This window comes from Meles meles, chromosome 11, assembly GCF_922984935.1.
Source record: "Meles meles chromosome 11, mMelMel3.1 paternal haplotype, whole genome shotgun sequence".
Lineage (NCBI taxonomy): Eukaryota > Metazoa > Chordata > Mammalia > Carnivora > Mustelidae > Meles > Meles meles.
In genome coordinates, this window is record NC_060076.1 from 93,693,045 (window position 1) to 93,715,249 (window position 22,205).

A 22,205-nucleotide genomic window follows, 5' to 3' on the forward strand; every position below is an offset into this window, starting at 1 on the left:
TGCGTCCACGACCCAAATCCTGTCCTGGTTCTGTGCTATTGTCACAAGCCTGTGAGTGGGTGAGGTCCACAGAGCCTACTTTTGGTCTGGGGTCCCACAGAGCCTTTCCTCGTAATCCTCCTCTGACTAGTCTTGGGACCACGCCTGAAACCCCACGTTATTGCATTACTCCCATTGATTTGCCAGCACTGTGGGCCCCACTGAAAGCCGGACAAGTGGGACTTTATCAAAATCATTAGCAATTTAATTCTGTTTCACATAACTTTTTTCCTCATCACAAAAGTAATGTGAGTTCACGATAGACAATGTAGAAAATACAAAAAAGCCCCAAAGAGAACATAGACAGCACCCATAACCAGGGGTAAATAATATATTAGTGCTTGTCTTCCATTTTCTTTTCTGAGGCACACATACACTTTTTTCCCCATGAAAACAGGGTATTTTACATTTCGTCTTTAATTTGCTTTCATTACTTAATATATTGTAAATATACTTCTCCATGATTAAATAGTCTTCTCCGACCTAATTTTTTACTTTTACAAAATATTCCATTCTAAGAAAGTGCTATAATTAATGTCCTTTTGGGGACATTTAGATTATTTTCTTTTAGTGACACCTTTGTGGGACACATTCTTTTTTTTTTTTTTTAATTAAGAGAGAATGCACAGTTAAGAGAGAACGCACAGTTAAGGTGAGGCTGGGGGTGGGGAGATGAGGGGACGGGGCAGAGAGGGAGAAGGAGAGAAAGACTCTTAAGCAGGCTCAATGCCCAGTGTAGAGATGGATACAGAGCTCAACCTCACAGCCCTGAGATCATGACCTGAGCTGAAATCAGAAGTTGGACACTTAACCAGCTGAACCACCCAGGCGCCCCTGTGGGGTACGTTCCTAAAGCTGAACTCTACATACCAGTGTTTGTTTCCTTAGAAAATAATCATTGGCTAGAAATAGTTGGAGCCAGGGGTATGTATGCTTAAAGATCTCTTTTTTTTTTTTAAAGATTTTATTTATTTATTTGACAGAGAGAGATCACAAGTAGGCAGAGAGGCAGGCAGAGAGAGAGAGAGAGGGAAGCAGGCTCGCTGCTGAGCAGAGAGCCGGATGTGGGACTCGATCCCAGGACCCTGAGATCATGACCTGAGCCGAATGCAGTGGTTTAACCCATTGAGCCACCCAGGCGCCCAGATCTCTCCATTTTTAAATGTAATTCCAACTACACTTTAGAAAAACGGCACCAAGTTATACTCCCATCAACAGTTTATAAATGTATTTCTGTTTCTGTGCACCCTTATCAACGTTATTTCTTGTACGAAAGTCTGTTAGTTTGAAAACACGTACCTGTTAGTTTTCATTGACCAACTTGGTCTTAGCTCAGAACAGAGTTCTGTAAAGTTTAGCTAGAGAGTTATGGTGCTGGAAGAGAAGAAGGAATATCGAGGGCAGGAATTGCTAGTGCATTTTACAAAGTAAGGTTAGAATAGGATATGTGAAAGCTGGAAAAGTCCGTTCATAAGGTTTCTACCACAATGTGGAACTCTTAAGGAAGGGCTTGAGGAGAATCGAATATGGCACTCACCCTACCCGCTAGCCCCTCACTGCCTCCAGCTACTAGCAGAGTTCAATTCAATCAAGTCTCAAGACGAGTGGCTCTGCAGAAAGGAGCACTTTTCAGTCTCCTCCACCACACTGGTCCTGCTTCCTCATTAAGAAAATGAGAATAAATATCACACCAATATTACCCTCACTGAAGGTTTACTGTAGAACTAAATCAAGTCATGTATTTGAAAATACTTTGTAAACCTTAAATGCCACAAGAATGTAGCAAGGGAATTAGATTCTAAAGGCAGGAAGTAGGGGCACCTGGGTGGCTCAGTCGGTTAAGAGTCCAGCTCTTGATTTCGGCTCAGGTGGTAATTTCAGGGTTGTGAGATGGAGCCACACTTCAGGCTCTGCACTGGGTGTGGAGCCTGCTTAAGATTCTCTCTCTCCCTCTGTCTCTAAAATAAATAAATAACCTCAGCGAGTCAAGTTAAAACTGAATGCAAAAACAAAAAAATTACAAGTTCCTTATATTACACATGTGTGCAGTAAGATGCTCTCAGAAGGCACACGAGCACAAAGTCCCTCTGAAAGGGAGCTGTGACAAATGCATTCTCAGTAAAATGGCCAGAGGAATTGCTGCACAGTAACTGATTTTCATTTTCTCTTTCTGCCAAGGGCATAGCTGGATCTGAGTAAGTCAGATAAAAGTATGAAGCAACACTGTTGTTGTTCTACAGTTTTATTTTTTAAGTCAAGAAACCTTCCGGGGTCTCTTTGTCTGATGGTGTACTTCAGCTGGATCAGGGTTTTCCTTCCAAATTTCATTTGACACATATTTTCGGAGTTTACTATTCTAAGTGTGTGCCAGGCTGCTCTGTTGGATGTTGGGGAAAAAACACCAGGAAGGAGACACAGTCTGACCACAAGAGGCCAGTGAGAGGTGAGGCAGTTTCAGCTTTGATTTGAGGAATCCTGGGTTCTTTGATCACCTTCTGGGGAATGCAGTGAATGTTTAAAAAAATTAAATTACATTCTTTGTTATGAATACCAGCTGCAACGCTACATCTGATATATATTAAGTTACTTTGTTTCCTCCTCTGTTGTCTTTGTTGCTACTTTTTAATGTAACATTTGCTTTAAACCTAGGTTAGCTCAGCTATTTTTTAATTTAAAAAATGTGGAAAAATGCAAACTGAACAAAAAGAACGGACAACGAGAAGCAAGCTTTTTATTCTAGCCCCCCCTCCCCCACACTTCATCCCCATTCACACCGTCCTCCTATCCAGAGGTAATCGCTGGGTCAATACTTAAAAAGAAACAGTTGTTAAGGTGATCCCTGGGGTCCAGAAGTTAAACAACCAACTACAGAGACTCAAGTCCGTTCCAGCTCAGAAATTATGTCCAAGTCTTTTGCAGCATATACTCTACTGAGGGTGCAAAAAAGAGAGAGCCCTCCCTTGTCTAACATTGTGGTTGGCGAAGGCACAGATGAATACAAACTGAATTCAAAAATTACACGCTAGATTTGGAAACATGAAGGAAAGGCTGAGACACCTTCATGGTAGGCGGTTTATTCACGGATTAAATAAAGTCCCCCTCTGGGCTGTAAACTCCATGAGGGCAGGAACTCTATCGCGAGCTTTCACTGCAGACCCCGGCACACAACAGAGGTTCACGGGGCCAAGGATCCCACCACCCAGCACCTGGGTGGAGGTGGAGGGGTGGGGCGGAAGGGAAAGTCACGTGACTCGATCAGGGCGCCACCCCGCCCCACAGGCCTCACCAATCCGCGAAAGAAGTCAAATTTGGCTAGGACTGGCATGAGGCGTGTTCCGCGGGCCCAGTCACCCCGCAGCGGCGTCTCGCCCAGTTCGGCCCACTTTCCTGTAAATCTCAGGCTGCTGCCCCGCCCACCCGGCCCAAACAAAATATTCCAGATTGCAAGTGGGAGGCTCAAAGGGGCAAGAAGGGGGCAAAAGCGCATGCGTATTGACGCAGCGCGTCGGCCTCTCGTGAAGATTGGGGCGGAGCTTCAGAAAGCAGAGAGAAGGGGAGGGGAGAAGCCTCCAATGCGCGTGCGCGCGGCAGCCCTCCCCGGTCCGACCCACGCGGCGCGGCGTGGTGACGCCCGTGCGGCCCGAGGAAGGGGTGGGGCCGGGCCGGGGCGGGCCTCCGCGCTCCTCCCGCCCCCTCTCCATCCCGACTCTTCCTCCCCCTACCTCCCCCACAGTGGGCCCCGTCAGCCCGAGGATTCCTTCGTCGCTCAGCTTCGCGTCTGCCCGGCCCGGCCCGGCCAGCGGGCAGATGCCCCGAGCTGCCGCTGCCGACGCCGCCGAGTCGGCCGGTGGCGGTGTGGGAGGCGGGCGTCCGGCCCCGGGCCGCTGAGTGTGACGGACGGGGCCGGGGGCCGCCGGGCGCCGCGGTGTCGGCGGCTCCGCGCGGACCATGTATTTCCTGAGCGGCTGGCCCAAGAGGCTGCTGTGCCCTCTGGGGACCCCGGCCGAGGCGCCCTTCCACGTTCAGTCCGACCCCCAGAGGACTTTCTTCGCCGTGCTGGCCCCGGTCCGCCTCAGCATCTGGTACAGCCGAGTAAGTAGAGCCGCCCGCCGCCTCTCGCCGCTCCCTCCCCGGCGCCCCGGCACGGTCCCGCCCTCAACTTCCACCCGGAGTCCCGCGCCTCTGCCCCTCGCGGCCGCGTCCCCGTTCGGCCGGAGCTCGCGAGCAGCTGCGGCGGCGGCTGCCGAAAAGCCGTGCGCCTCCCCGCGTCGGAGCGGCGGCCGCGCACCGCGCACACCCCGCGCGCTCCCTCGGCCGAGCCCAGACTTGCCCTCCGCTCCCTTCCCCCATTGCCCGAGGAGCGAATTTGTTTAAACTTTCCACAAATAGAAACCTGGGAGCTGCGAGTTCCCAGCCCTCCCCTGCTTTCCAGGCCGCGGTCGGGAGTTGGGGAAAGCCTGTTGGGCTTCACCCAGGGCCAGACTTCCCAGGCCTGCGAGAACTTATTTCCAGCAGCTGCAGCCAGCAGTCCTTAGTTTTACGAATGGTCTGCTGGTCCTGCTCCTCGCTTCACCCCCAACCTCTGCCCACTCTCCGGCTGGGGCCCTTCTCTGCTGCTCTTGGACTCTGCGTTGGAGAATTACGGGGGGCTTCGGAGGAGCGGAAGTTGAACTCAAATCTGTCCGCGCTGCTCCCGGGTATTTAACACCTGGAAATAATCAGACTGGGGAAAAGCACGCAGCTGAGTTCAGTGTGTGCTTTCTGCGAGTCCTGGTGTTTGGTTCGTGTATCTAATTACCGAGTAGAGAAGTGGTGGGTGGGATACTCTCCATTTCCCGTGAACGCTGCTCTAGGTCAGTCTATAAAAGCGACAGAATTAAAGTTCTTTTTTTTCCCCCTCCCCAAAGAAGGCGGTACTAATCGACGTCAGAGTGAAGTTTTCCCTTTTTATAGCTAACTTGTCCGCGTGGAAATAGGTTGTGACCTTGGCTTTATTACATCTGTGTGGCACACTGGCTTTACCGGCTTGAGTTAAGTTAGTGAAAACCCTCGACTGTCTGTACTGACCGTTCGAGTACTTACATAAAGCCCTTGACTATTCTCACACACAGCCCTGGTAGAAGTGATGATGGGATTCAGATATTTCTGGCATCTTTTTATGTGGCTGTCATAGGCTGTAAATCAGACTGCCATTAAGTTGGGGCCGATTTAATTTTTAAATTTGTATCAAGACAAAAGAGGTTGTTACATAACTAGCAGTGTGACAGTTCAGTCTGGTGCTTGATTTCGGTTTTGAATATGTGTATTGTATATCATTTGGTTTTTAAACGAGATACTAATTCATTTACATTGTGTAGCCAGTAGAATAATTTTTTATTTCCTTGGGCATATATAACTATTATCTTTAAAGTAGCATGCAGAAAAAGTAACTAGAACTTCAATGTTAAGTCATCTTCTAAATTTAATATGAACTTATACTCTAATGTAACAGCCTAAAATTTAGCTATCTCTAAAAAGGTGGACCTAATTTAAGTTTAGGCAGAACTAACTTAGTATGAAGGATGAATAGACCAGAAGCCTGTAGGTTACTTTACTGTTCTTTAAAAGAAACAAAAATATACCTCAACTTTCTTAGGGATATTTTATTAAACATGTTTTTTGCTTTTGGATACTATGTAAATTAGGCAGTCATGGAATTTAAAACAAGTACTACTCCTTCCTTTAAGCTTTCATCCTACACATATAGATACCTACTTTCTAGGGAAGTCCTGGGATCACGACCATTAAGACACAATGTGCAGTTAGGTCTAGGGACTCTGTGGGTTCACAAGTATCAGGTTAAATGAAATGCAGGTATACCTTAGGGGAGGCTGCATGTTACTGTAGGCTTTATGGTTAACCTTGATCTCTGGCAGCAGCTTCATCACTTTAAAAATGAAGATTGGATCAGATGATTTAGGGATTCCTTGGTGTCTCAGTCCGTTTAAGCTGCTGCCTTCGGCTCAGGTCATGATCCCAGAGTCATAGGATCGATTCCCGCATTGGGCTCCTTGCTCAGTGGGGAGCCTGCTTCTCTCTCTGCCTCTGCCTGCCTCTCTGCCTGCTTGTGCTTGTGCTTGCTCTCTCTCTCTCTGTGTCTGAGAAATAAATAAATAGAATCTTAAAAAAAAAAAAAAGATTGGATCAGATGATTTTAAAGTCCGTGATTCTATAGCTGGGATGATGAGAAGCAGGTGGCAGAGTCCAGCTTTGAATCTCTTCTACTTGAATAGATTTTTCACTCCGTTTTTTGGGTTTCGTTTTAATTTCTAAACTTACTGAAACTAAGTTAAATCAATTTCAGTTAGCAAACTTCTTTTAAAGATGAAAACAACTCTAGCTAAATTGAGGAGCTATCAGTTACTGCACAGTTGGGGGTATAGCTCCCTGGTAGAGCATTTGACTGCAGTTACTGTGCAATAGAGTGAATTGGTTTAAAATGTTCACCTGAGAAGATGAAAGCTTTGCTTTTGGAGAGATACTATACATACAGGTAATTTTATTGAATAAAGTGAACATTGAAGATCTAAAGAAGGGTTTTTATGGAGTTGAGGTCTTAAAAGCTGCTATGAGGACATTTGGAGACAAGGAGAGACTTGTATGAAGAGGTGAAGATGATATAATAGGATTTGCTTATTTGAAATTTTGTTGGGTCTCTCTTAGTAAGTTAAAGTCACTTAGGGATGAATTTTTAAAAAGAAAATGTGCATTTAATAGTCTAAGCTGTTTTTTTCTCAAATGTCCAAAAGAATTGTTATGTTTAAAATGTTGAGTCATGAGACTATAAAACATTATAATAAAATCTGTAAGAATAACTTGTGTACATTTTATGGTTTTTTTAGTGAACATTTTTTTAGGATTTTATTTATTTATTTGACAGAGACATAGCGAGAAAGGGAACACAAGCAGGGGAAGTGGGAGAGAGAGAATCATTTTTAGTGTGAAGGTGTAACTTGTTTTCATTGTAACATGTTGATGTAAATTTGTTTTCTCTACTTTGTGATTCTACTTAGAAGTTCTAAAAATTGCTCAGGAGTTTACAACAGGGATCATCCATATATTCTGGAACCCAAAAAAGGATGCTTAAAAAATGGTTGAGCACATATATGTTAGGTTGGGGTGGTAAAGGTATGACTTAATTGATGGAGCAGTTGACCATTATTTCTGCTAAGGATATTGTGAAAGGACTAGTTTCAGCTTTGGGACTGAAGTTGCTGTTTAAATCATGTTATGATTTATGACTAACCCATATATGGGTGTTGTGGGAGATTATGTTTTGTACATACTAGAGAGCCTAGAATTATTTTTCTAATATACTATTGAAGTACAAATATTAAAGTCCACAAAATGATACCTTAGAATGCTATAATTCTAAATTAGTCTTATCTCCATTTTCAGGTCATAATTTCATATATATAAATTACCCTTAGAAGTATTTTGAACACCTTCTATGGAAGATTGCATAAATAGGCGATGTATGAAAGGAACGAAGGGGCATGTAAAACGTAACAAAACACTCTATCCAAAGATATTAGTGTATTGATAATCAATGAGAATTTTGTGAGTTATCACTGTGAAGTTTGCTAATAAATAGCTGAAATATGCAAATAATTACTGAGCTTATGAAATTAATTATGTGTCTTTGAGTAAACCTAACTAGTAACTTATGTCCTTGTTAGTGTATGCTAGTAATAGAGAACTATGAAATAGATGTTCAAAGCAGCCGCATTATAGGATTAAGTATATGGCTGGGAGGTGTGGCCCAAAGAGTATTGTTCAAAGGGTACAAACTTCAGCTGTAAGGTGATTTCTGGGGATTTAATGTACAGCATAATGAGATTAGTTCCCAACGCTGTTTTATATACTTGAAAGTTGCCAAGAGTGTAGATCTTCAATGTTCTCACTTTGGAAAAGAAATGATAAACGGGGTGTAGGAGTCAGCTGACACTGTGGGTGATCATTTTGCAAGATACCAGTGCATCAAACAACATGCTGTACATAAACCTGTGCGGTGTTGTATGCCGGGTATAACTCTGTAAAGCTAGGGAGGAAAAGTGCTACATGGTCACGGGTCCTCTACCAAAACTAAAACTGTTGTGCAGTTTTATAACCACTGGTTGAGCTCCTGGCTCCCAGTCTATGTTTGTATTGAAGTGATCTGTGAAAAGGGTGCTCCCCCAGAAAAGCAGCAGTATAAACATTTAAATAAGGACATTTCACCCATCTTCTTTAGGTGTTTGTGAGTCATCGATGTGATCCATATTACAGGTTAACATTCATTCTGATTTTAATGTGGACTAGGTGCTTTACATCATGGGAAGCAGTGTTTCTTGTATTTAAGTCCTTCGCATGCCTCATTCATGACTTTTGCCCTATCCTTATAGTACTTCTCCAATCTAACTTTTAAACTTGAAATTCTTTTTCAGAGTAATTTGTATCTTTACAATAAATGGAAAGCTAGCACCCCTTTAATGAATACAGGGTTACTGTATGAGGAAACAATGAAAACAATGTAATGAAAATCTAGGTTCCTGCCAAAGGCTCTTGCCCTTTTCTTAAAAGGAACAGTTAGCAGACACACAAGAAGTGTTTAGAGGTAAGCTAGCGCCACTCACAGATTTCCTCTTTACTGAAATCAAAAAGATTGAAGAAGAATTGGGAAAATTATTTTCTCACTATATGATTAAATAGTACAGTGACTGTCCCCTAAAATGGTGGTGTAGGAAATGCTGTGTTAAGGCATTGTATTTATTGCTAAATGTGCAATTTATCAAATTAGAATAAATTTACAGTTTAAAAGTATATAAAAGTAGTCTAGAATTCATGCTTGCCACAAAGTGAATTACTTAAAAATATTTTATTAATTATCAAGCATCAGTTGGTTGGAATCAAGGTATCTTACCTTTCTTTTAAATTCATTATAATTGCTTTCTATTGAGTTGCTATCTCAAACCTGTCTCCCCAAGTGATTTGCCTTATATCCATAATCATACATAAATTTACAAATGAGATTTTGAATATTACTGTGGGTATACAGTAGAATTTGTGTGGTTTAATTTTCTAACAGCTTTATTATAAATAAAGTATATCATAAAATGTAAAAGAAGTATATTGTAAATGTACACTGATTTTTAGTGCATTTATGGAGTTGTACAGCCATCATCACAGTCTAGTTTTAGGACATTTATAGCATCCCAAAAAGTATCATGCCCATTTGCATGTAACTTCTGCTCCCAGTCCAGCCCCAGCTACTGTTTTTGTGGTACTCCTTTTCATAGTTGAGTATTCCATTGTGTGGCTATACCACATCCTAAAAATACATTTACCAGTTGATAGATATTTGGTTGTTTCTGTCTTGGGGTCATTATGGGTAATGCCACTACAAACAACTGCGTATATGTCTTTGCAAGAGTGTATATCATTTCTTGTGGGTAGATACTGAGGAGTGGAACTATTGGGTCATATAGTAAGTTGATGTTTAACTTTTTAGGAAACTGCCAAACTATTGCACAGTGCTGCTAGAATTTTACAGCCCTACCAGCAAAGTACGAAAGTTTCTGTTTCTCCACCTCCTTCTCAACACTTGCTGTTTTAGGTCTTTTTTATTAGTCAATTTAGTGGGTTTGTAGTGGTATCCCAGTCTGACTTTAATTTGTACTTTCCTAATGACTGAGGATGTTTAGTATCTTTTTAGGAGCTTATTAGTAATTTGTGTACCTTATTTGGTGAAATACATGTTCAGGTCCTCTTCCCCCACCTCCCATTCTCTTTTCTATTTGGAGTGTTTTTGCCTTCATGAGTTGTAAGGGTTTTGGATTTTCAGGTTCTTAGTGGTGTCTTTTGGAGAATAGAAGCTTAATTTTGATTAAGCCTAGGTTTTTGTTTTTGTTTTTTCTTTATGAATCATGCTTTTTATGTGTTAAAAAAACCTTTGGCCAATGTAAGGACATAGCATCTTATGTTTTATAAGTTTTATAATTTGAGTTCTCATACATAGGTTTGTCATCCATTTTGAGTTGACTTTTTTGTTTGTAAAGATCTAAGTTCAGTTTTTTTGGTTTTTGTTTTTTAACATATAGATCCGGTTGTCTTAGCACAATTTGTCAGAAAGATTCTTTCCTATTGAATTGCATTGGCACCTTTGTCAAACATCAGTTGACTGTAACAATAAGGGATTATTTCTGAGTTTTCTGTTCTCTTTTATTCATCAGTATGTCTGTTATGCAAGCATCACACTGTACCTCTATAACAAGTTCAGAAATTGGGTGGTAAAAGTCATACTTTGTTTCAAAATTGTTTTGCGTATTCTAGATCCTTTGTATTGCTGTATAAATTTTAGAATGATCTTTTCAATTTCAACCGCCCCAAAACAAAACAAAAATAAAACAAAAATCAGGATTTTCAGGGGATTGCACTAAAAATGTACATCAGTAGAGAAAATTGGTATCTTAATGGTAGAGTATTCCAGTCTGTGAATGTGCTATGCAGTGTCTTTCCATTTATTTAGATTAAAAATTGTTTTTCTTAGCAGTATTTTGTAGTTTTCAATGCACAGGTCTTTTGTTAATTTTTTTCCTCAAGTAGTTTTATTTCTCTTTTGTTGTGCTCTTGTGGATGTAATTGTTAATTTCATTTTCAGATTGTTGTAGATACATAGGTGCAAAATTGATTTTTGTGTATTGCTGTTTTGCAGCCTTGCCAAAAGTTACTCTCATAGGTGTTTTTTTGTTTTCTTTTGTTTTGTTTTTTAGATTTATTTATTTTAGAGGAAGAGAAAGTGTGAGTGTGCATGTGCAACTGGGGGAAAGGGCAGAGGGAGAGGGAAAGAGAATCTCAAGCCAACTCTGCTGAGCACAGAGCCCTTCATGGGACTGATCTCACAACCCTGATTCAAAACCAAAAGTTGGATGCTCAATCGACTGAGCCACCTGGGTGCCCATCAGTTTTTATAGTTAAAACTGATAAACAAATTGAGCAGAATTTCAAGGCACAAAATCAACATGCAGAAATCAGCTGCATAGCTATACAATAACAATGAACATTCAAAAATGAAGCTAAGAAGACAATTTACAAGAGCATCAAAAAGAATGAAAATACTTAGGATTAAACTTAACTTACAAGGTGAAAGACTTGTATGCTGAAAACTATAAAACCATTGGTGAAAGAAAATGGAGATGTAAGTAAATGGAAATAAATCCATATTCACAGGTTATTAAGATCCAGTATTACCCAGAGCGGTTTACAGATTCAGTGGGATCCCAATGGGGTTTTTTTATTTTTTTGTATCTGTCATTGTAATATCATGTAGAATATTTTCCTTGCCCTTGAAATCCCTTGTGCTCTGTCTGTTCATCTTGCCCCCCCACCAAATATTTGATATGCACCAATTTTATTTTCAGTTCAGTTTTTAAAAAGGAATCATTTTTAAAATTTAATCATTTCATTGAATCATCTCATGGGTTATTTACAAGTATGTGGTTTAATTTCCAAATATTTGAAGATTTCCCAAATTCTTTGTTGTTGATTCCTAATTTAATTCCATTGTTGTTTGGGACTATATTTTGAATGATTTTATTCCTTTAAGATCATTAAGACCGGTTTTATGGATTAGCATATGCTTTATGTTGGAAAATGTTTGATGTGCACTTGTAAGGAATATTTTGCTCTTGGCAGAGTGCTCTCTAAATGGTTGATTAAATTGGTTGACGTGGTCTTTCAAGTCTTCTGTATCCTTGTTAATGTTCAGTTTAGCTCTGTTAGTTATTGAGAGTAGAGATTGAAATCTCCAACTCTGTTGTTGAATTGTTTTCTGTTTCGGTTCTCTTGGTTTTTGCTTCATATAGTTTTGGGCTGCATAGTTAGGTTTCTGTACATTTGTATACTTTTATAATGGTTTTATTTGCCTTTTGTTTTGACCTTTTTATCAGTATTAGTTCTCTCCACTAATGTTTCTTTTCATAAAGTCTATTTTGTTGGGTATTAATCTTATGGTTACCACTTGTGTGACATACCTTTTCTACCCTTTTACCTTCACAGACTAATGACATTTTTGAATCAAAGTATAAGTCTTGTATGAACAAAGTTTATTTAGATCTTGCTTTTTTTGTTGTTTCCCCACCCCCCCCCCCATCCAGTCTGGTAATCTCTGCTATTTGTTTAGTCCATTCACATGTAATTACTGAGAGGTTGGGTTTATGTTTGCTCTTAAAGTGTTTTGTTTTCTGTATTTATCATGTCCTTTGTTTACTTGTTACTCTTTAAATTACTTTAATTTCTCTTTTTTTCTTTCTTTAAAGATTTTGTTTATTTGCAAGTTTGCCCAAGAGCAGTGGGGCGGGGCAGAGGGAGAAGCAACTCCCCACTGAGCAGGGAACCCAATGCAGGACTCTATCCCAGGACTCTGGGATCATGACCTCAGCCACCCACACACCCAGTTGCTTTGATTTCTTGACCATATTTTTCTGATTTATTTTATTAACAGTTTCTCTGGTGGTTACCATGTGTATATCATTACATACACCTCAGGTTAATACCGAATTCTGGTAAAATATAGCAATTTTTTTCAGCCTCCTTTTTAACTCTCATGGCTTTTTAAAATTTTTGAGTGTCCTTGACAGTGTTATATAGTTGCAGGTGTACAGCAAGGCGATTCAACGTCTCTATACATTATGCTGTACTCACCACAATTGTAGGTACTTTACAACCTATTACAGTATCAATGACTATGTTCCTTATGCTGTACTTATCCCTGTGACTTATTCATTCCATAACTGGATTTGCTTATTACTGGTTTGTTTTTTTTTTTAAATAAGATTCTATTTACGTATTTGACAGAGAAAGAGGGAGGGAGGGTGGGCTGCAGGCAGAGGAAGAGGGAGAAGCAGGCTCTGGAGGGAGCTTGATATGGGACTTGATCCCAGAACCCTGGGATCACAACCTGAGCTGAAGGCAGACGCTTAACCGACTGAGCCACCCATGTGTCCCTACTTTTCAGTTTTTTAAAGTGGTAAAATATGCATAACAAATTTACCTTTATAATAATTTGAAATGTATAAAATTCTGTGGCTTTAAGTACATTCACATTGTTGTGCAGTCATCAGCATCCATTCCCAAAATGTTTCTCTTCTTCCCTAATTGAAACTCCATATCCAGTAAACAATAATTCCCTAATTCCCCCTTGTCCTCTTACTGGGCAGTCACCGTTCTACTTTCTGTCTCTCTGAATTCCACCGTTGTGAAACACAGTATTTGGCCTTTATTGATAAATTTATTTCATTTGGCATGTTTTCAGGGTTCTTTTATGTTCTAGTATGTACTAATATTTGCTTCCTTTTTAAGGCTGAATGATATTTTATTGTGTGTAAATATTTTGTTTATTCAATATGTCCATTTTTGGGGCTTCCTTTTTAAGGCTGAATGATATTTTATTGTGTGTAAATATTTTGTTTATTCAATATGTCCATTTTTGGGCTCTTGTGAGTAATGCTGCTGGAACGTTGGTATTCAGGCCCCTGCTTTTGGTTCTTTGGTGAATATATCCCAACGTGGAATATTTGGGTTGTATGGTAATTCTGCTTTTAATTTCTTGAGAAATCATCATACTATTTTTCATAGTAGCTGCACCATTTTACATTCCCGCCAGCAGTGCACAAGGGTCCCAGCTACTCCACATCCTCACCAGCACTGGTTCTTTTCTGTCTTTTTGTTGGTAGTCATCCTGATGGGTGCAAAGTGGTATCTCTTTGTGGTTTTGATTTCCATTTATGTAATAGCAAGGGATGTTGAGTATCATTGCCAAACTCCATGTCTGAAAGTTTTTATCCTGTGTTTTAAGAGTTTTACAGTTTTATCTCTTATTTTTAGGCCTGTGCTCCATTTTGAGTTAGTTTTTGGGTCAAATTTTGTTTTTTCATGTGGATGTCAAGTTTTCCCAGTGCTTTCTGTTGAAAGGGCTCTTCTTTCCTCTCACTGAATGTTCTTGGCATCCTTATGAAATTTTTTTTTAAAAATACACACAAGGCTTTATTCCTGAGTTCTCTGTTGTATTTTGTTCTATATGTCAGTCTTTATGCCTGTATGGTACTGTTTTTATTATCATAGTTTTACAGTAAGTTTTGATTCAGAAAGTGTGAGACCTCCAACTTTGTTCTTTCTTTTTCTTTCTCCAAGATTGTTTTGAGTATTTGGGATCCCTTGAGATTCCATATTATTTATTTATTTACTTATTTTTAAAAGATTTTATTTATGTATTTGACAGCGAGAGAGAGATCCCAAGTAGGCAGAGAGGCAGGCAGAGAGAGAGGGGGAAGCAGGCTCCCCACTGAGCAGAGAGTCTGACGCTGGGCTCGATCCCAGGACCCCAAGATCATGACCTGAGCCGAAGGCAGAGGCCTAACCCACTGAGCCACCCCGGTGCCCCAAATTTTTAAGGTGAATTTTCATATTCCTTCCACCCTCCATGCTGTTGAGATTTTGATAGTGATTACATTGAATCTATAGATTGTCTTGGGTAGGATTGACATCTTTTTTTTTTTTAAAGATTTTATTTATTTATTTGACAGACAGAGATCACAAGTAGGCAGAGAGGCAGGCGGGGGGGGGGGGGCAGAGAAGCAGACCCCCCGCTGCGCAGAGAGCCCGATGCGGAGCTCGATCCCAGAACCCTGGGATCATGACCTGAGCCGAAAGCAGAGGCTTAAACCCACTGAGCCACCCAGGTGCCCCGGGTAGGATTGACATCTTAACATCATCTTGTAATTCAGGAACACAGGAGGTCTTTTTCATTAATCTGCATCTTCTTTAATTTTTTTCAGCAACATTTTTGTGGTTTTTAATGTACAGGTGTTTCACTTCATTGGTTAAGCTTAATCCTAAGTATGCTGTATTCTTTTTGATGCTACTCTAAGTGGATTTGTTTTCCTAATTTCATTTTTGGATGTTCATTATTACATAGAAATACATCTGACTTTTGTATATGGATACTATATCCTTAAATTGTGCTAAGTTTATTACTTCTAACAATTGTGTGTGGAGTCTGTAGGATTTTCTGCAATTAAGGTCATGTTATTAGAGACCAGAGTTAATTTTTCTTACTCTTTTCCAATTTGGATGCCTTTTACTTTCCTCACTGACTGCTCCGATCAGGACTTCCAGTCCTATTTAAAATGGAAGTAGTAAAAGTGAGCATCTCGGTCTTGTTCCTGACATTAATGGAAAAGCTCAGTTTTTCACCATTGAATGTAATATTCGCTGTAGGTTTTCAAACATGGCTTTTGTTATGTTGAGGTGGTTTCCTTGGTTGGTAGTTTGTTGAATGTTTTGATCATGAAAAGGTGTTGAGTTTTGTCTCCTGGGATCAAGCCCACATTGGGCTCCCTGCTGATGGGGGAGCCTGCTTCTTCCTCTCCCTCTGCTCCTTCCCCTGCCTGTGCACGCTCTTTGTCTCTGTCAAATAAATAAATAAAATCTTTAAACATTTTTAAAAAAAGAATGTGTTGCTTAATTTCCACATAATTTGTCAGTTTCCAGGCTTCTTTTTGTTGTTGATCTTTAGTTTCATTGTGTTGTGATCAGAAAAAATACTTTTGTTTCAGTCTTCATAAGTTTATTAAGACTTTTTGTGTGGCTTAATTTATGGCCTATCTTGGAGAATATTCCACGTGGACTCGGCAAAAACGTGTGTTTTTCTGTGTGGAGTGATCTGTATGTGTATTAGGTCCTCTTAGTTCATAGTGCTCTTCAAGTAATCTGTTCACTTATTTTGTGTCTCATTGTTCGTTTTCTCATTTTCTGTTACCTTCTTTGAGATACTGTGTAGTATGTTACGTGCAGCTTTAGGTCTCCTGCATCTGCCATTGCCATGGTTGTCAGTGCTGGCTCCACTGCCGTCGCCTCTGCCGCCGCCGTCCGTGTTTTTGAAACACAAAGATGATAAAACTTTTACTTATTCTTGTTCAGTCTCAGTCGCATGAAATACAAATCCCATTGATCGTAACTAAAAGAGAACAGATTAGCAAGTATTGGTATATATTGTATGTCAGTCTTAAGTTTTTTTAATATGCTTTACACCTTGTAATTTTTACAGTAATTTTGGGAGATTGGTCTTAATTCTGTTTTCCAAATATGAAAAATGAGGCTCAAGTAATTTTGTGACCTAAGGGAAGTTATTTAATAAGTGGCAGAGCTGAGGTTCAGACCACACTTAATGCTGAGCTTATCACGTAGGGATTGTTTCATACTGCTTCTCATCTAAAGTAGGAGCAATGAACTTGAAATAGTCTGTTGCAAAGGTATCTCAGCAACAGCCAACTTAAAAAAAAAATTTAAGCAGTTCTCTTAAGATTGGAAGATTGTTTAGTAAGTGCTCACTAAAATCCGAGCACAGTGCCTAGAACTTTTCAGTGTAGTATGCTGTTTAAATGAAACAATGTGGTGAAGTAGAATGATTTTCTTTCCATTATGGTTATTTCCCTTTCATTTGAAATGAAAGGAGGAAACTGAGGCCCAAGGGCAGGTGGTTCGAAAGCCTGGGCTCTCCCATTCTTACATTGAACATAGGGAAACTTAAACGGAATTTGGAAGATCACAGTAACAAGAAGAAAAGTCTTACTGGGCGCCTGGGTGGCTCAGTGGGTTAAAGCCTCTGCCTTCGGCTCAGGTCATGATCTCAGGGTCCTGGGATCGAGTCCCGTATAGGGTTCTCTGCTCAGCGGGGAGCCTGCTTCCTCCTCTCTCTCTGCCTACCTCTCTGCCTACTTGTGATCTGTCAAATAAATAAATAAAACCTTAAAAAAAAAAGTCTTACTGCATGGATGTACATTTCAAACTAGAGTACTGTGTGTTTTTAAAGTTTATTTTCTGGAATAGGGGAATTAGGTAGTCTCCCTAAGCTTATTTTTCCAGCTAGTGGACCCCACTTTTTTAAGTTGAACTTAAAAGAAAATTTAACCAATTTTTACAAAAAAAGTTTCCTGAAGCCTATTATGTACTTGGTTTGTAAAAGAGAAGATTCTAGGCAATATGGTATATAAGACTTAGAGCCTTCATTATTGATATCATGATGTGTTCTTGAGGTTTGTTGATGTTCTGACCTGCAGTTCACAGTTAAGTGTATGCTAGGAAATGGAGACAAATTCTAGAGATTGCTTAACTTTCAACTCTCTGTTGGATTTGTGTATAGAAATTTCCACTTGCAATTATATCCAGTTATGTACATACATTGTACTTAAGTGAAGTGATTTTCTAGAAGGACTGATACTGGTTTCCTTATTTCATGAGATTTAAATTTTTATTTTTAAAAAAAATCAAACACCTTTATTTTCTTTATAAAGTTGTCTAGGAATCTTAAAACATACGGAATACCTGGGTACTTACCACATTGAGTCAACAATTGTCAACATTTTGCCTTATTTATTTACTTGTATGTGTCTATGTATACGTGCCTGTGTATTTGTGGGAACTGTTTGAAAGTTTCAGATATCAAGACATGTCATTGGTACTTAAATAGTAAAGTATGTATTTTCTAAAAATGGCATACATAGCCAGGCTATGAAAATTAATAATTCCCTAATAGTTCCTAATATGGAGTTTGATTGGAAACCTCTTTTCTTATTTTAAAACAAAGAACTACAGTTTACCCTGGATTAACGTGTATTTGAACTGTGTGGGTCCACTTATTTGCAGATTTTTTTCAGTAAATACACTGTAGTACCATGAATGTGTTTGCCCTACAGTTTTCTTGATAACAATTTTCTTTTCTCTAGCTTACTTTATTGTTAGAACGCAGTATGTAATACATATGACATTTAAGATGTGTATTAACTATTTGCATTGTCAGTAAGACTTCTAGTCAATAATAGTGTATTAGTAATTAAGTTTTTGGAGAGTCAGAACTTACACGTGGATTTTCAGCTATGGGGGTTGGCTCCCCTAACCCTGGTGGTGTTCAGGGATCAGCTGTACTCAAGGTTCATGCATTCCATTGGGTTGTTATGTCTTTTTAGTTGCTTAGCCTAGAACAGTCTTCTCTCCCGCTCTCATTTTTCAGTACAGAGTTATTTTATTTTTAGTAGATTAGGCCACTTTCCTTGTAGACCACCCCACACTCTGGATTTGTCTAAATTTTAATGTTTTCATGTATTTTCCACATTTCTTGTAAATTGGAAATTATGTTTAAAGGCTTAAGGTTAAATATATCCAATGTGACTGCTTTATGGACACTGTAGTCATGAAATTAATTTTAAAGGTGTTTCCATTTAAGAGCACTTGTTAATTGAGGTAATTTCCCACAGGATATAGAATAGTAACAGGGTGGGAGAGAAAACAGCCTGATTTCAGGAGCTTGAAAATGGGCATCATGCATTTCTCAAGTATTACTCATTTCATATAGGAGAGAAAGAACTAGCTGAAGTTTGTTACCTTCTTTGTGTACATGCTGTTGCTCATCTGAGTTTAATGCTAAGAGCAGTGGTGTTGAGTTTGAGACACAAGCTGCAGTTATTAGCTGATATACTGAAGGAAAATAGCATTTTGAAAGTGGAGGAATTTGGAAGCAGGAAATTAATTACTCATCATTACTGACACAGTATCAATACAAGAAACTGCGCTGAAAACAATACCTTATAGACTGTCAACAACCAAACAAAGCCTTTTTGAAAATCATTTAACATGTATTAGTAATCTTTCCTACCTTTGTAAACAGCTCTCACTATACTGAAATGATGGCTTATTTATTTACTTTTGGGCTTTTTTTTTGTTTAGGTAAAATTTACATACAGTGAAACTGACAAGCGTATCTACTCATATAACCACTGTTCCAATCAAGATTGAAAATATTTTTGTCATTCCAGAAAGTGCCCTGTGCCCACTTATAGTATGTCTGCTACCCTTCTCTCCCCCTAGGCATTTGGTGGTTTGCCTTGATCTAAGCTGTATACTGCCACAGAGCTGGTACTGATCTTGTCATTGCCTAAGCTCTAGCGGGAATATACTGGTATCTTAAGCAGGAATTTTGCATAAATTATCTTAGGGAAATAATTGGGAGTTTTGTTCAGTAGTATTTTTAGTGTGATTTTAAAATATTGAATAATGAAATAGCAACGAATATTTATAGTGCTTACTGAGTGCCAGGCATTCTGCCAAATGCTGTATTATCAATCTTTGCAGCAGTGAGATCCAAGGAATTAAGTACTATGATGTTTATTTTAAAGACGTAGAAACTGAAGCACAGGAGAAGTAGTTTGTCCAAGCTTACAAAGCTAGTAAATAGCAGAGCCAGTATTTGAATCTTGCATTCAGACTTGAGAGTCTGTATTCTTAGCCACTATGATGTATTCCTTACCCCAGGATATGTGGGCTATTAGACTTTTCTGAGCTGGCCAGGGAACCTTATCACGGTGTATAATGAATTTACTATAGAAACACAAGAATTCCAGTAAACAACTTAAAATTGCAGCTGTTGAAGCAGAACCTCTTTAAACGTTGATGAGCCCAGTTTAAAAAAAAAATGGGCAATGGATTTGAATAGTTATTTCTCTAAAGACAATATACAGATGGCCAATAAATACATAAAAGGGTCTCAACATGGTTTAGTCATTAGGAAAATGGAAATCAAAACCACAGGCTACCACTTCACACTCACTAGAATGGCTACAGTCAAAAAGACAGTAGGTAATAAGTGTTGATAAGGATGCAGAGATATTAGAGCCTTCATGAACTGCTGGTGAGAATACAAAATCCTGAAGCTACTGGCGGAAAAGTTTGATAGTTCCTCAAAAAGTTAAGCGTAGAGTTATCATATGACCAGACATTTCCATTTCTTTTTTTTTTTTTCTTTTCAAATACTTTATTTATTTGAGAGAGAGATAGCATGAGCGGGCTTGGGGGTGGGTGGTCGGGGAGGAGAGGAGAAGCAGGCTCCCTGCTCAGCAGGGAGCCTGACGTAGGGCTCCATCCCAGGACCCTGGAATCATGACCTGAGCCAAAGACAGACACTTAACTGAACTACCCAGGTGCCACTCCATTTCTAAGTATATACCCCAAAACAACTGATAACAGGTGTTCAAAGAGAAACTTGTTCAAACAGAAATGAGCTTCATTGCAACACTTACCACAAGAGCTAAAAAGTGGAAACAACCCAGATGTCCCATCAGCAGATGAATGGGTAAACACAACATGCTCTGTGCATACAAGGGAATATTACTCAGTCATAAAAGGGAGGCAATACTGGTACTGGTAAGAAATGAATGAAGCCTAACGTATTATGCAAAGTGGAAGAAGCCAGGCAGTGTGGAGACACACAGGGAGAAGATGGTCACGTGACCGGAGTGATGCATTTACAAGCCAAGGAGTACCAAGGATTGTAGGCAAAACACCAGGAGCTAGAAGAGATAAGAAAGGTGTTTCTGCTAGAGCTGTCATGGCCCAGCTGACTCTTGGATTTAAATTTCTGTTTTAAGCCAAAATACCAAATTTTGGTATTTGTAATAGCTGCCCTAGGAAGCTAATAGAACATCCTAAATCGTTACGCAATCTCTGATGAGTTGTTTCTGAAAACGGGATGTTATATAAAATTTAAAAGATCAGTCTTGAGTCTTTTACAGATAATTACCAAGTACAGCTGTTACCATAAACCAACTGAAAATACTAGGAAGCATGTAAACATCATAGGTATACTACTATTCTATTAAGAACATACATGTAGGGGCGCCTGGGTGGCTCAGTGGGTTAAGCCTCTGCCTTCAGCTCAGGTCATGATCTCAGGGTCCTGGGATCGAGCCCCACATCGGGCTGTCTGCTCAGCCAGGAGCCGGCTTCCCCTTTCTCTCTGCCTGCCTCTGCCTACTTGTGATCTCTCTCTGTCAAATAAATAAATCTTAAAAAAAAAAAAAAAGAAAGAAAAAAAAGAACATACATGTAGCATACTTCCCTTAGTTTAATAACAATAGTGGCAGTTGTATTTATCAAGTTTTTCAATTTATACAGTGCATTGAATTGGACTTTGTATAGTTAGAGGACCCCCCCACACCCCAACATTTCTCATTTTGGAATTTCTTTTTAATCAGAAAAAAGTCATATTTCTAAATTCAAATGTTTTTATCAAGAAGAGGGCAAGTAAGTTGTGATATACTCAGTACAGGAAGTGAATGAATTACAGAAGAGCAGGGATACCACAAAATTGAAGAAATTGATTGTATCTTGGTGAGTTACAGTTGCGTATAATTAGGCCAGGGCACTCGGGCTTCAAGTTACTGATAGTGAATCATTTCTGTAGCTGGATGATGGGTTTGCAAGTGTTCATTTTATTCTGTATACTTTTTTTAATACTTTATTTAGACATTAAAATCAGCTTAAAATCAGCAGTCTGTGGAAACAACTGTTTGAAGTAGTAGCTACTAAGAATTTATAAATGTGGTTATCCTTATGGATATTTAAGGAATATAAAACTTGGGATATTAGTCACTGTAACAAAATTAGTAAGGATCTGTTTTAATTAGCATGAAATTTTATACAAAAAGATTCATACATAATCTTGGGACCCTATTTTCTCTGTTGTCATGGGTTATAAGGAAATACCTAATAGACGACTTTGGGTATACATGTATTTAGAAACAGAAGCGTGCCGTAAGGACCAAACTGCTATCTAGATTGTCTTTTTGGTAAAGCCAATAATTTGGGGGCCTTTAAACATGTTGGTTTTTGCTACTTACAGTCAAAGTAGTACTTAAGTTTGTGCACAATGTAAGTCACCAGAGGAGAGGTGAGACCGAAGACCACTTGTTTCTGGTTCATATAAAACCTGAGTTTTAGGGGCGCTTGGGTGGCTCAGTGGGTTAAGCCTCTGCCTTCAGCTCAGGTCATGATCTCAGGGTTCTGGGATCGAGCCCCACATCAGGCTGTCTGCTCAGCCAGGAGCTGGCTTCCCCTTTCTCTCTGCCTGCCTCTGCCTACTTGTGATCTCTCTCTCTGTCAGATAAATAAATAAAATAAAATCTTTGAAAAAAACCAACTTAGTTTTATAAGCCCACATTATTCTTTTGTTTTGATATAGGTGCAAGCAGAGTAAAAATCTCAGACTCGGTATGCTTTCTGACTCCCAAATTAAATACGTTACTTACTTTTAGAAATGA

At 39.5% G+C, this 22,205-nt stretch overlaps 1 protein-coding gene across 1 annotated transcript in view; it reads left to right on the forward strand.

Moving 5' to 3' along the window:
* Positions 1-3,756: 3,756 nt before the first annotated feature.
* The window catches only part of RIC1 (RIC1 homolog, RAB6A GEF complex partner 1), a 113,940-nt gene continuing 95,491 nt past the window's right edge, over positions 3,757-22,205 (forward strand). The window contains exon 1 of the mRNA XM_046023388.1: positions 3,757-4,131. Within this exon, the coding sequence (XP_045879344.1) occupies positions 3,988-4,131 (144 nt within the window). The 5' untranslated portion in view covers positions 3,757-3,987. The remainder of the gene's footprint in view (positions 4,132-22,205) is intronic.